At 42.5% G+C, this 13,183-nt stretch overlaps 2 protein-coding genes across 3 annotated transcripts in view; one reads left to right on the top strand and one right to left on the bottom strand.

The window, feature by feature from the left end:
• The window catches only part of gpx9 (glutathione peroxidase 9), a 121,444-nt gene that overhangs the window by 100,385 nt on the left and 7,876 nt on the right, over positions 1-13,183 (bottom strand). The window lies entirely within an intron of this gene.
• tmem254 (transmembrane protein 254) overlaps positions 1-13,183 on the top strand; it is a 60,328-nt gene that overhangs the window by 24,415 nt on the left and 22,730 nt on the right. Inside the window, exon 4 of one of the 2 annotated variants that reach the window (XM_043678738.2) lies at positions 140-555. The exons of the other annotated variant lie outside the window; for it this stretch is intronic. Within the exon in view, the coding sequence (XP_043534673.2) occupies positions 140-257 (118 nt within the window). The 3' untranslated portion in view covers positions 258-555. Of the gene's footprint in view, positions 1-139; positions 556-13,183 lie in introns of those variants that run through there. 2 annotated transcript variants of the gene reach the window in all.

Raw genomic sequence — 13,183 nt, forward strand, 5'->3', positions numbered from 1 at the left:
ATAGCTGAATGAATAATTGTTTTAGGCCCTTGTTTTAGGCTTTGGAAATATATTTCTTTAAACAGAAGCTTTGCAGCATTAAGTTCTGTTGCTGCTCTGGTCTATACTAACTTTGCCTTTTCTCTCTCTCAACTCACAGTGACAAAGGGATTACCAATGTAAACGCCCAGTTCAAATGGGTATTTCAGACTTTTTTATTTGGTATCGCCTCGCTCTGGTGCCTGTGGTCCTATGAACCACAGCAGAAGGACAAGTGAAAGCACAACAGAAGTACCTTCCTCTTCTTAAAAAGATGGTGCAATTTTAGCATGGGATGGAGGATCCTTCTACTAAGTGACTATTAGCAAAACCTTGGAAAGCTTGGTTTTGAAACAGTGATGTTTCACAGTATGGTGTAAACAGCAGGATTATGGGAACAACTCTAATTCACTATTTAACATTAGTCTTTTTCAATAATGTAGGCTGGCAAGCAAATCAATCTTTTAAAAATTGTGATTACAGAACAATTGGTTTCTTATAACTCGATCACTGCATTTAATAAAACAGTTCATGTTACTGCTTTTGATATATATTCAAGAAACATGACTTGCAAATTAGATGAATTACATATTCAAATTTTTAAAAATTCTTTCTAATCTTACCCAATGAATGTTTTTGATCAATCGCCAAATCACCAATGGCAATATGCCAACTTGTCTTGTAGGTCACTTTGCTGCTTATACCATTCATGGTTTTCAGATGATTAGGCATACAGTCACCCATTTAAAATGATGAGGTAAAAACAATGACTGCAGATGCTGGAAACCAGATTCTGGATCAGTGGTACTGGAAGAGCACAGCAATTCTGGCAGCTTCCGACGAGCAGAAAAATCGACGTTTCGGGCAAATGCCCTTCATCAGGAATAAAGGCAGAGAGCCTGAAGCGTGGAGAGATAAGCTAGAGGAGGATGGGGGTGGGGAGAAAGTAGCATAGAGTACAATAGGTGAGTGGGGGAGGAGATGCAAGGGGACAGTGCGGAAGAGCTTCAGGGCAGAGGAAATGACCTGGGAGTTGCAGTGGGAGAGGGACTCCCTGAGATTCTTGTAGAGAGAGGAGGAAAACTTCTTCAAGGCAGGCATCCTTGCAAGAGGATTCGCAGTAGGGTTAAAATCAACGAGGTAAAAACAATGACTGCAGATGCTGGAAACCAGATTCTGGATCAGTGGTGCTGGAAGAGCACAGCAATTCTGGCAGCATCCGACGAGCAGCAAAATTGACGTTTCGGGCAAAAGCCCTTCATCAGGAATAAAGGCAGAGAGCCTGAAGTGTGGAGAGATAAGCTAGAGGAGGGTGGGGGTGGGGAGAAAGTAGCATAGAGTACAATAGGTGAGTGGGGGAGGAGATGCAAGGGGACAGTGCGGAAGAGCTTCAGGGCAGAGGAAATGACTTGGGAGTTGCAGTGGGAGAGGGACTCCGAGATTCTTGTAGAGAGAGGAGGAAAACTTCTTCAAGGCAGGCATCCCTGCAAGAGGATTCGCAGTAGGGTTAAAATCAACGAGGTAAAAACAATGACTGCAGACGCTGGAAACCAGATTCTGGATCAGTGGTGCTGGAAGAGCACAGCAATTCAGGCAGCATCCGAGGGTCTACTGCTAGTGTGACATTAGCAACAGGAAGCCAATCAGCCATTTACACGAGTGATTCGGGGATGGATGAGGTAAAGAGAAGCAGTGATGTTGTGGTAATATATCAATATGGATAACCCTTATTCACCCAGAAGATGGACAGTGGGATGGTCTAGCCAGCAATGTCATAGTCAAAGATATGTACAGCACGGAAACAGACCCTTTGGTCCAATTCATCCATGCCGACCAGATATCCTAACCTAATCTAGTCCCATTTACCAGCACTTGGCCCATATCGCTCTAAACCCTTCCTATTAAGATACTCATCCAAATGCGTTTTAAATGTTGTAATTGTACCAGCCTCCACCACTTCCTCTGTCAGCTTATTCCATACACTCACCACTCTGTGTGGAAAAACTTGCCCCTTAGGTATCTTTTAAATCTTTCCCCTCTCACCCTAAACCTATGCCCTCTAGTTCTAGACTCCCCGACCCCAGGGAAAAGACCTTTGCTATTGATCCTATCCATGACCCTCATGATTTTATAAAAGGTCACCCGTCAGCCTCTGACACTCCAGGGAAAACAGCCCCAGCCTATTTAGCCTCAAATCCTCCAATCCTGGAAACATCCTTGTAAATCTTTTCTGAACCCTTTCAAGTTTCATAACATCCTTCTGATAGGAAGGAGACCAGAATTGCACACAATATTCCAAAAGTGGCCTAACCAATGTCTTGTGCAGCTGCAACATGACCTCCCTATTTAATGCTCTGACCAATAAAGGAAAGCATACCAAACACCTTCTTCATTATTCTATCTACCTGCGACTCCACTTTGAAGGAGCTATGAATCTGCACTCCAAGATCTCTTTGTTCAGCAACACTCCCCAGGACCTTACCATTAAGTGTATAAGTACTGCTTTGATTTGCCTTTCCAAAATGCAGCACCTCATGTTTATCTAAATTAAATTCCATCTGCCACTCCTCAGCCCATTGGCCCATCTGATCAAGATCCTATTGTGCTCTGAGGTAACCTTCGCTGTCCACTACACCTCCAATTTTGGTGTCATTAGCAAACTTAATATCTATTCTTCCTATGTCCACATCCAAATTATTTTATAAATGACAAAAAAGCAGTGGACCCAGCACCGATCCTTCCCTGTAATTCCCTGTGATATAACCTTTCTAACCAGTCTACCATGAGTAATCTTGTTGAACGCCATACTGAAGTCCATATAGATCACGTCCCCCACTCTGCTCTCATCAATCCTCTTTGTTCCTATTTCAAAAAATTTAAACAAATTTATGAGACGTGAGTTCCCACGCACAAAGCCATGCTGACTATCCCTAATCAGTCCCTACCTTTCTAAATACATGTAAATCCTGTCCCTCAGGATTCCCTCCCAACAACTTGACCACCACCGATGTCAGGCTCACCAGTCTATAGTTCACTGGCTTTTCCTTACCACCTTTCTTAAAGCAGTGGCACCACGTTAGCCAACCTCCAGTCTTCTGGCACCTCACCTGGAACTATCAGTGATACAAATAACTCAAAAAGGGGCCCAACAATCACTTCCCTAGCTTCCCACAGATTTCTAGGGTACACCTGATCAGGTCCTGGGGATTTACCCCCTTTTATTCATCTCAAGACATCCAGCACCACCTGCTCTATAATATGGACATTTTCAAGATGTCACCATCCATTTCTCAACATTCTATTATCTTCCAAGTCCTTCTCCACAGTAATCACTGATGCAAAATACTCGTTTTGTATCTCCCCCATCTCCTGCGGCTCCACACATAGGCTGCCTTGCTGATCTTTGAGGAGCTGAAAATGTGTTGCTGGAAAAGCGCAGCAGGTCAGGCAGCATCCAAGGAACAGGAGAATCGACGTTTCGGGCATAAGCCCTTCTTCAGGAATCTTTGAGGAGCCCTATTTACCCTAGTTACCCTTTTGTCCTTAAAGTATTATAAAATCCCTTTGGATTCTCCTTATCCCTATTTGCCAAAGCTATTTCATATCCCCTTTTTGCCCTCCTGATTTCCCTCAAGTATACTCCTACTGCCTTTATACTCTGCTCAGGATTCACTCAATCTCTGCTGTCTATACTTGGCATATGCTTCCTTTTTTTTCTTAAACAAAATCTCAATTTCTCTAGGCATCCAGCATTCCCTACACCTACCAGCCTATCCTTTCACCCTAGCAGGAATATATACTGTCTCTGGAATCTTGTTATGTCATTTTTGAAGGCTTCCCATTTTCTAGCCGCCCTTTTACCTGCGAACATCTGCCCCAATCAGTTTTTGAAAGTTCTTGCCTAATCCCATCAAAATTGGCAATGTTCCGAACCATGCCCTGAGTTAATCTGCCTTCCCTGTTAGCATTGAAATAAATGCAGTTTAATTTATCAGTCTTACCTTGTCTGCTTTTGTCCCTGCCTCCCCTGACTGTTTGTTTGACTCAGTCCTTTTCCCAAGAGTACCAGTCTCAGATTGATCTTTTTCCTCACTATTGCCCTAGGTTCCACCCCCCACCTTACTAGTTTAAATCATCCTGAGCAGCTCTAGCAAATCTCCCTGCTAGTATATTAGTCCCCTTCCAATTCAGCTGCAATCCATCTTTCTTGTACAGGTCACTTCTACCCCAGAAGAGATTCCAGTGATCCAGAAACGTGAACCCCCTCTCCCTGCACCAGCACCTTAGGCACGCATTCATCTGCTCTAGCTTCCTATTTCTGTCCTCACTAGCTCAAAACACTGGGAGGGATCCAGATATTACTACTCTCGAGGACCTCCTTTTTAAAATTACTACCTAACTTTCTTTATTCTCCCTTCAGATTCTTGTCCTTTTCCTTTCCTAATCTCCCACATCCGACAGGAAGAGCACATCACTCTACTAAAGGCCATCTTTTCTCCTTCACAATCTACAGACCCAGAAAATAACAGTCTTATTGCTCTAAAGTAAAACAGTGCTCCAGCCTAACTTAGTACTTCTGGTTTATATTTTTTAAATTTAATCAAAAGACATATCTCAATAAAACATATAACAAGAAAGAACCCATTGTACTCACTGTTGTAAACTTACAGCAAGGTTACACTCAAAAACTATGCACACATCTGTTCCTGTGCTGTGAGCTCTCCCACAAAGGTTCCTCCAAGTCAGCTGTTAAGTTTTCCTAGACACACTCCAATATCCAGAGATGAACTCAAACAGCAAAGGCAGTAACAGCAGATTTACTGCTATATCTCTAGGAGAAAGTGAGGACTGCAGATGCTGGTGATCAGAGTCAAGAGTGGTGGTGCTTGAAAAGCACAGCAGGTCAGGTTGCATCAGAGGAATGTCATTCCTGATAAAGGGCTTATGTCCGAAACGTCAATTCTCCTGCTCCTCAGATGCTGCCTGACCTGCTGTGCTTTTCCAGCACCACAAAACTCGACTTCTTTTTCTTTCTCCTTCCCTCACTGACCATCTGGTTGCTGCCTTTTATCTGTCTTCCTCCTTTTAAAAGTGCCCAAAGTTCCAAAACAATGTAACAGCATATAAAGAATAATTGCTGATCCTGGAATTCAAGGAAATCACCTCCAACACCTAAAATACCTCAAAAAAAGAGCAGCTCTTACAACGATAAATGTTTCCTGTCCTCCATCTTGGATTACCCATGAAAAATAACAAAATCTCTATAATTTCCTGCTTCTGATGTACGTCTTTTCATATCCCTCCCTTCTTCATAAGTCTGTATTTGTGTGTGTGTATTTTTTGCTGTAGTAGTGGTAATAAAACTGCACTCTCTTTCACTCAAGAAAGCCTTAAAATTGACACTCCATTTTTGGTCTGGTTAACTAAATTTAATTGAAGTGTGACTAGCTATGTGCAAAATAAGAAGTTCCGGGATTTACATATTAATGAACCAAAACCTGCAACACATTCTAAGAGATGAAAGACTTAACAGCAATCTACGTTTGTTCAATATATCGTTTTAATTGCATGACACTGTGATCTTTTGCTATAAATTCTGTGTCTTATTAGATTAGATTACTTACAGTGTGGAAACAGGCCCTTCGGCCCAACAAGTCCACACCACCCCGCCGAAGCGCAACCCACCCATACCCCTACATTTACCCAACACTACGGGCAATTTAGCATGGCCAATTCACCTGACCTGCAAATCTTTGGACTGTGGGAGGAAACCGGAGCACCCGGAGGAAACCCACGCAGACACGGGGAGAACATACAAACTCCACACAGTCAGTCGCCTGAGGCGGGATTTGAACCCGGGTCTCTGGCGCTGTGAGGCAACAGTGCTAACCACTGTGCCACCGTGCCGCCTTATGATCCTGTCCTATTAGTTACCTCATGAAGGAGCAGTGCTCTGAAAGCTAGTATTTCTAAATAAACCTGTTGGACTGTAATCTGGTGTTGTGTGATTTTTAACATAGTAAATAACAGGTTAGTAAAGGGTTATGATTGAATGAACAGGAACCCCAATATTAATGAATATAGTGAGCTGGTGAGTGATTTTTAAAAAAAGCTATAACACAATATCCACGTATACAGCCAGGAGGAGGTTGTGCTAGAAGTCCTCAACATTGACTCAGGACCTCATGAAATCTCAAGACTTCAGGTTAAACATGAGCAAAGAAATTTCCTGCTGATTACCATGTACTGTCCTCCCTCGGCTGATGAATCAGTATTCCTCCATGTTAACAAAACATGGCGAGTTTTGAGAAGATTTGTGACTCAGGTTGAGGTTCTGGATGTAGTTTTGCTCATTGAGCTGGAAGGTTTGTTTTCAGACATTTTGTCACCATACTAGGTAACATCATCAGTGAGTCCCCAGATGAAGCACTGCTGGCATGGCCCGCTTTCTATTTATGTGTTTAGGTTTCCGTGGGTTGGTGATATCATGTCCTATGGTGACATCATTTCATGTGGTGATGTCATTTCCTGTTCTTTTTCTCAGAGAGTGGTAAATGGGATCCAGGTCAATGTGTTTATTGATAGAGTTCCAGTTGGAATGCTATGCTTCTAGGAATTCTAGTATCCTTACAGATGAAGAAAGAAACCACTTCGAGTGGAACAACATATCAATCCTAGGACAAGCCAAACAGAGACACACACAAGAATTCCTAGAATCATGGCATTCCAGCCTCTGCTTAGCCACTCTGCATTGTTGCCTATCCCGAAGTCCGCCTTGGAGGATGGCCACCCAAAGATCCGAGGCCAAATGTCCCTGACCGCTAAGTGCTCCCTGATTTCCTGATGGTTTGAATACACATGTCAAGCCGAGGGCAGTAGTCCTCCAGAGGGTTGCAAATCGACTCCTTCTTTGGTCACTCCACTATGGATTTCTCCGATGACTGTTCTGGATCATTGGTTTGCTCATTAATTAGTCAATGTTGATCAATGGGGTGAGTTTATATTTGCATAATTATAATTATACATTCAATTTTACTCAAAAAGTGCACAATCTGCAGGCAGTCAATGCAGGCAGTCAATCCATGTAATATTTGATAACTTCCACTTTGGAAATAGAACCAGTCTGACTCAAGACAGGGTTACAGATAGACTCTAACCTCATACCTGTAATGCATTGTCTGAGCTGAGATGTCACCTTCTTTTATAAAATCTTAAGTTATCTCAACAATGTAACTTAAAAGAAGATCTGGGATTTACATATTATCAAACTGAGACCCACAAAGATGAAAGACTTGACAGGTTTGTTCAATATATCATTTCAGTTGCATGACACTGTAATCTTTTGCTATAAATTCTATGTCTTATGATCTTGCTTCACAGCTACCTGATGAAGGAGCAGCACTCCGAAACCTAGTTCTTCCAAATAAACCTGCTGGACTATAACCTGGTGTTGTGTGATTTTTAACTTTGAACAAACTTTCCTCATTCCTGAAGAAGGGCTTATGCCCGAAACGTCGATTCTCCTGTTCCCTGGATGCTGCCTGACCTGCTGCGCTTTTCCAGCAACACATTTCCACCCCAGTCTAACACTGGCTCCTCCACATCAGAACAAAACATGGAGGAAGCGCTGAGGGTGCCAAGGGTGCAAAATGTACACTGAGTGGGGCAATTTAATGTCCTCTATCAACAGTAGCTTGGTAGCAGTACTACTGATCAAGCTGGTTGGGTCCTAAAGGCTGCTAGACTGGGTCTCCAACTGGTGGTGAAGGAACCAACAAGAGGGAAAAACATATGTGACCTCATCTTTACTAATCTGCCGCTGCAAATGCATTTGTCCATAACAGAATCAATAAGAGTGACCGCAGCACAGTCCTTGCAGAGATGAAGTGCCACTTTTTCATCGATAATACTCTCCGTCGTCTTACGTGGCACCATCATTGTGCTAAATGGGACAGAATCAAACAGATCTATCAATTCAAGATTAGACTTATGTGAGGCGTGTGGGCCATGAACAGTAGCAGAATTGTACTCCAGTGCAATCTGCAGCCTCAGCAAATTACCTACTCAACCATTACCATTAAGCTAGTGGATTAAACCTGGTTCAAAGGAGAGTGTAGGAGAGCATAGTAGGAGTAGCACCAGGCACAACTGAAAATGAAGTGACAACCTGGTGAAGCTACCAAACAGGACTGCTTGCATGCCAAATAGCAGCAGCAACGAGTGATGGACAGAGATAAGCAATGCCACAACCAATGGATCAGACCTAAGTTCTACAGTGCTGCCACATTCAGTCATGAATGGTGGAGGAGGAGATTCCATTCTTAATAGTGGAAGAGCCCAACACAATTGTGCAAAAGACAAAGCTGAAGCATTTGTAGCAATCTTCACCCAGAGTGTTGAGTGGATGATCCATCTTGGCCTTTTCCTGTGGTCCAACTTTATTAGTACCAATCTTCAGCCAATTTAATTCACTCCACGTGATATCAAGAAACTGTTGGAGGCACTGGATATGCAAAGGCTATGGGCCCTGACAACATACTGGCAATAGTACTAAAGCCCTGTACTCCTGAAATTTCCATTCCCATAGCCAAGATGTTCCTGTACAGTTACAACACTGACATCTACCTGAAAATGTTAACAAATGCTTAGGTATGTCCTGTGCACAAAAAGCAATCAAATCCAATCCAGCCAGTTACCATCCTGTCAGTCTACTATCAATCGTCAGTAAGGTGGTGACACATGTCATCGACAGTGCTATCAAGCAGCACCGGCTCAATACTAACCTGCTCACTGATTCCCAGTTTGGGTTCTGTCAGCCACTCAGCTCCTGACCTCATTACAGCCTTGATTCAAACAGAGACAAAAATGTTGAATTCACGAGGTGTAGTGAAAGTGACAGCCTTTGACATCAAGGCCACATTCAATCAAGTTTGGCATCAAGGAGTCCTATCAAAACTGGAATCAATGGGTATCGGGGGCAAACTGTTTGCTGATTGGAGTCAGACCTGGCACATTGGAAAATGGGTATTGCTGGAGGTCAGCCATCTCAGCTCCTGGGGATATCTCTGCAGTGTCCTAGGTCCAACCATCTTCAGCTGCTTCATCAATGCCCTTCCCTGCATCATTAGTTTAGAAATAGGCATGCTCACCGATGAATACACAGCTCCTCAGATACTGAATTGAAGCAGTCTATGTTCATATGCAACAAGATTTAGACAATATCCAGGCTTGGACTGATAAATGGCAAGTAACATGCATAAAACACAAATGCCAGCCATTCACTATCTCCAATAAAAAACAATTGAATTATTACTCCTTGACATTCAGTGGTGTTAACCATCACTGAATTCCCCACTATCACCATCCTGGAAGTTACCATTGATCAGAAACTCAACTGGATCTGACTCATAAACACAGTGGCTACCACAGCAGATCAGAAGCTAGGAATACTGCAGTGAATAACTCATCTAATCTCTTGGCTCCCTAAAGCCTGTCTACCATCGACGTGGCAGGTCAGGAGTGTGATGGAATACTCCCTACTTGCCTGGATGGGTTCAGCTCCAACACCACTCAAGAAGCTTAACACCATCCAAGGCAAAGAAGCCTGCTTGATGGGCACCACCTCCACAAGTATCCATTCCCTCCACCACTAATGTTCAGAAGCATCAGTGTGGACTATCTACAAGATTCTGGATTAGTGGTGCTGGAAGAGCTCTCCACACTTCAGGCTCACTGCCTTTATTCCTGATGAAGGGCTTTTGCCCGAAACGTCGATTTCGAAGCTCCTTGGATGCTGCCTGAACTGCTGTGCTCTTCAAGCACCACTAATTCAGAATCTGGTTTCCAGCATCTGCAGTCATTGTTTTTATCTACAAGATGCACTGCAAGGCTTGAAGATGATCTACAAGGCTTGAAGCCTTATTCCTGATGAAGGGCTTATGCCCAAAACGTTGATTCTCCTGCTTCTCGGATGCTGCCTGACCTGCTGTGTTTTTCCAACACCCCACTCTCAATTTGGAGAAATATCACCATCCTTCATTGTCACTGGGTTAAAATCCTGGAATTCCCTCCCTGAGGGCATTGTGGTTCAGCCTCCAGCACATGGACTGCAGCAAGAAGGCAGCTCACCATTACGTTTAAACAGCAACTAGGGATAGGCAATAAATGCCCAGCAATGCCCACTTCACATGAGTGAATTAAAAAAATGTAAGTAACATAAAGCTGGGTGGAAGGGTGAGTTGTGAATAGTGTACAGAGATGTTGTAATGTGATTTGGACAGGCTGAGTGAGTGAGTGGGCAATGCATGACAAATCTAATAGAATGTGGATAAATGTGAGGTTATCCATTGTGCTGGCAAAAATAGAAAGACTGGTTATTATTTAATGGTTGTAAATTAAGAGAGGAAAATGTTTAATGACACCTGGGTCTCCTCGTGCACCAGTCATGAAAATTAAGTGTGTGGATGCACCAGACAGGAAAGAAGGCAAATTGTATGTTGGTCTTCATAATGGAAGGATTCGAGTACAGGAACAAGTATGTCTTGCTGCAATTATATGGGGCATCGGCTAAGGCTATTGTGTCCAGTTTTGATCTCTTATCTGAAGAAGAATGTTATTCCTGTAGAGGGAGTGTAGCGAAGGTTTACCAGAGTGATTCCTGGGATGGCTGGACTGATGTATGAGAAGAGGTTGAATCAGTTAGGATTGTATTCACTGGAGTTAAGAAGAATGAGGGGTTTCTCATAGAAACATATGAAATTCTAACAGGACTAGACAGGTTAGATGTAGGAAGGATGTTCCCAATGGTGGGGAAGTCCCGGATCAAGGGTCAGAGTTTAAGAATAAGGAATAAACCTTTTCAGACGGACATGAGGAGAAAGGGGTGTGCTAGATTGGGGCATTATGCTCAATGATCAACCATGATCGTGTTGAATGACAGAGCAGGCTTGAGGAGTAATGGCCTAGTTCTGCACCTATATTCTATGTTTCTATGAGACTGCTTAAACTCATTACGCAAGCAGCTTAAAATAGCACATTTAGTATGAACAAAAGCATTCAAAAAAGGGGATATCTGAAAACAACTTCCTCCTGAACTAAAGGAGAAGACAGTAAGAGGAGAAACCAAATGTTTAATGGAAGAGGTGGAGGTTATAACCAATTTTCTCTCAACTGATCAAAATGGTTCATATTGGTTACCAATCACAGTGGGGAAAAAGCTGATCAGAAACACTGGCCCATTTAAAAAGCCAGCAGTTACTGGAGCACGTGCAAGACTGGTCTGTTAAATAGTTGGCAGACAGAGTTGGTGGGCATCCTTTATGCAACTGCCTAGAAACAAACGTTGCCCTGGATATTTGGTTGTGTTGATGCATTCAGACTTGTTTTGGCCCAGTGTCTCTTGTGAATTCCAGATTCAGCTCCCTGTAAATCCAGTATGAACCACTTCTTGGAACAAAGAAAATTTTCACCTGGAATTCCCTCTATTCACAGAAGTGGCCCAACTGCTAACTAAAACTGAAATGAACTGAAACTAAAACTTTCTATATGCTCTTTATGGTGTCAGGTTATCAGGTAGGAAGGATTGTGGATGTAACTTACAAGCAATCAGATCAATTATCTTATTGAATGGCAGAGCAAGCTTGAGATCTGAATGTCCTGCTCCAGCTCTTTATCTGTATGATCATATTTGCTAAAATACAGCCATTTTGTAGCTTTTAAGTGTAGTTGCTGGTGTAATGTTGGAAAATGCAATAACCAATGAATGCGCAGCAAGCTCTTACAAACAGCAATGTCATAATGACCAAATAATCTATTCTTTTTGTGGACAAGGATGTGATGTTTACAATTCTCCAATCTTCTGGCATCTTCTCTATATCTAGAAAGACTAAAAGCTTATGGCCAGCACCCTGTAATTTTCCCTGTCACTTCCATACTTCCTCAGTGTCCTTGGATCCATTTCAGTCAGTCCTGGTAGTTTGTCAACTTTTAAGCACCAACAATCTATCCATCATTTCTTCCTTATTAATTTTGAACCTTTTTATGGACAGAATTTTTTCCTCTGTCAGCATGGTAACACCTACCTTCTTGGTAAAGAACGCTGCAAGCTGTTAATTTACTATCTCAGTCATGCCTTTGCTTCTATATGTAAATCCACGTTTTTGTCCCTAATAGGCCCTGCTCCTCCTTTTCTCACTCTTTTACTATTTATATGTCTGTACAAAACTTTGGGATTCTCCTTTATGTTTTTTGCCAGCCTTTGCTCAAATTCTTCTTTGCTTCTCTAACATGCTTTTTCATCTCACCTCTGAACCTCCTGTGTTCCTTTTGGTTCTGAATTGTATTTTCTACTTGACACTTGTCATAAGTATATTTTTTCCTCTTTATCTTCATTTATATCTCCTTTGTCATGTAGGAAGCTCTGGATATGCTTTTCCTACCTTTCCCTTTTGAGGGAATATGCTTTCACTGTATACAAGCTACCTTTTCTTTGAAGAAGACCCATTGTTCAGTTTGATTTTTCCACTGATCTGTCATTGTCACCTATACCGCTTGATGCTGCCTGGCTTGCTGTGTTTTTCCAGCCCCCTGCTTGTCTACTTTGGATTCCAGCAGCTGCAATTTTTTTTGTCTTCAGCTCAGGTCTTGCCCCATTTAAGTCAGCTCTCTGCCAAATGACTTTTCTTATCCTGGATTGGCCACTGTCATTCTCCACCATCATCCTAAACTCTACGTTACAATGGGTATTGTCTCCTAACACTGGCACTTGATCTTGTTGATCCCCTTCGTATCCTAGAACCAAATCCAATAGTGCATCCTTTCTTCTTGGGCTGTACATATCCTGTTGTAAGAAATTCTCCTTCAGTGTTAAAGGATCAAAATCCTGTAACTCCCTTCCCAATAGTATTGTTGATGTACCTACACCAAACAGATTGCAAATGACAAGCAAGGAAGCTCACGAAAAGCTTCTCAATGATGCCTAGGGATATGCAATAGATGCTGGCCCAGCCAGTGACCCCTACATCCTATGAATGAATTTTAAAAAACCTCTCTGTTGTCCTAACTGAATCCCCTATTACTATTGCTCTTCCTTTCTTCTTCTCTCCTGTACAGTTGAGCCTATCATATTTGTGATGTCACAAATATGATACTTCCTTGAGGAACCAGC

The sequence above is a fragment of the Chiloscyllium plagiosum genome, unplaced genomic scaffold, assembly GCF_037043375.1.
Source record: "Chiloscyllium plagiosum isolate Xiang-an unplaced genomic scaffold, Cpla_swu_hap1 HiC_scaffold_43, whole genome shotgun sequence".
Classification (NCBI taxonomy): Eukaryota; Metazoa; Chordata; class Chondrichthyes; order Orectolobiformes; family Hemiscylliidae; genus Chiloscyllium; species Chiloscyllium plagiosum.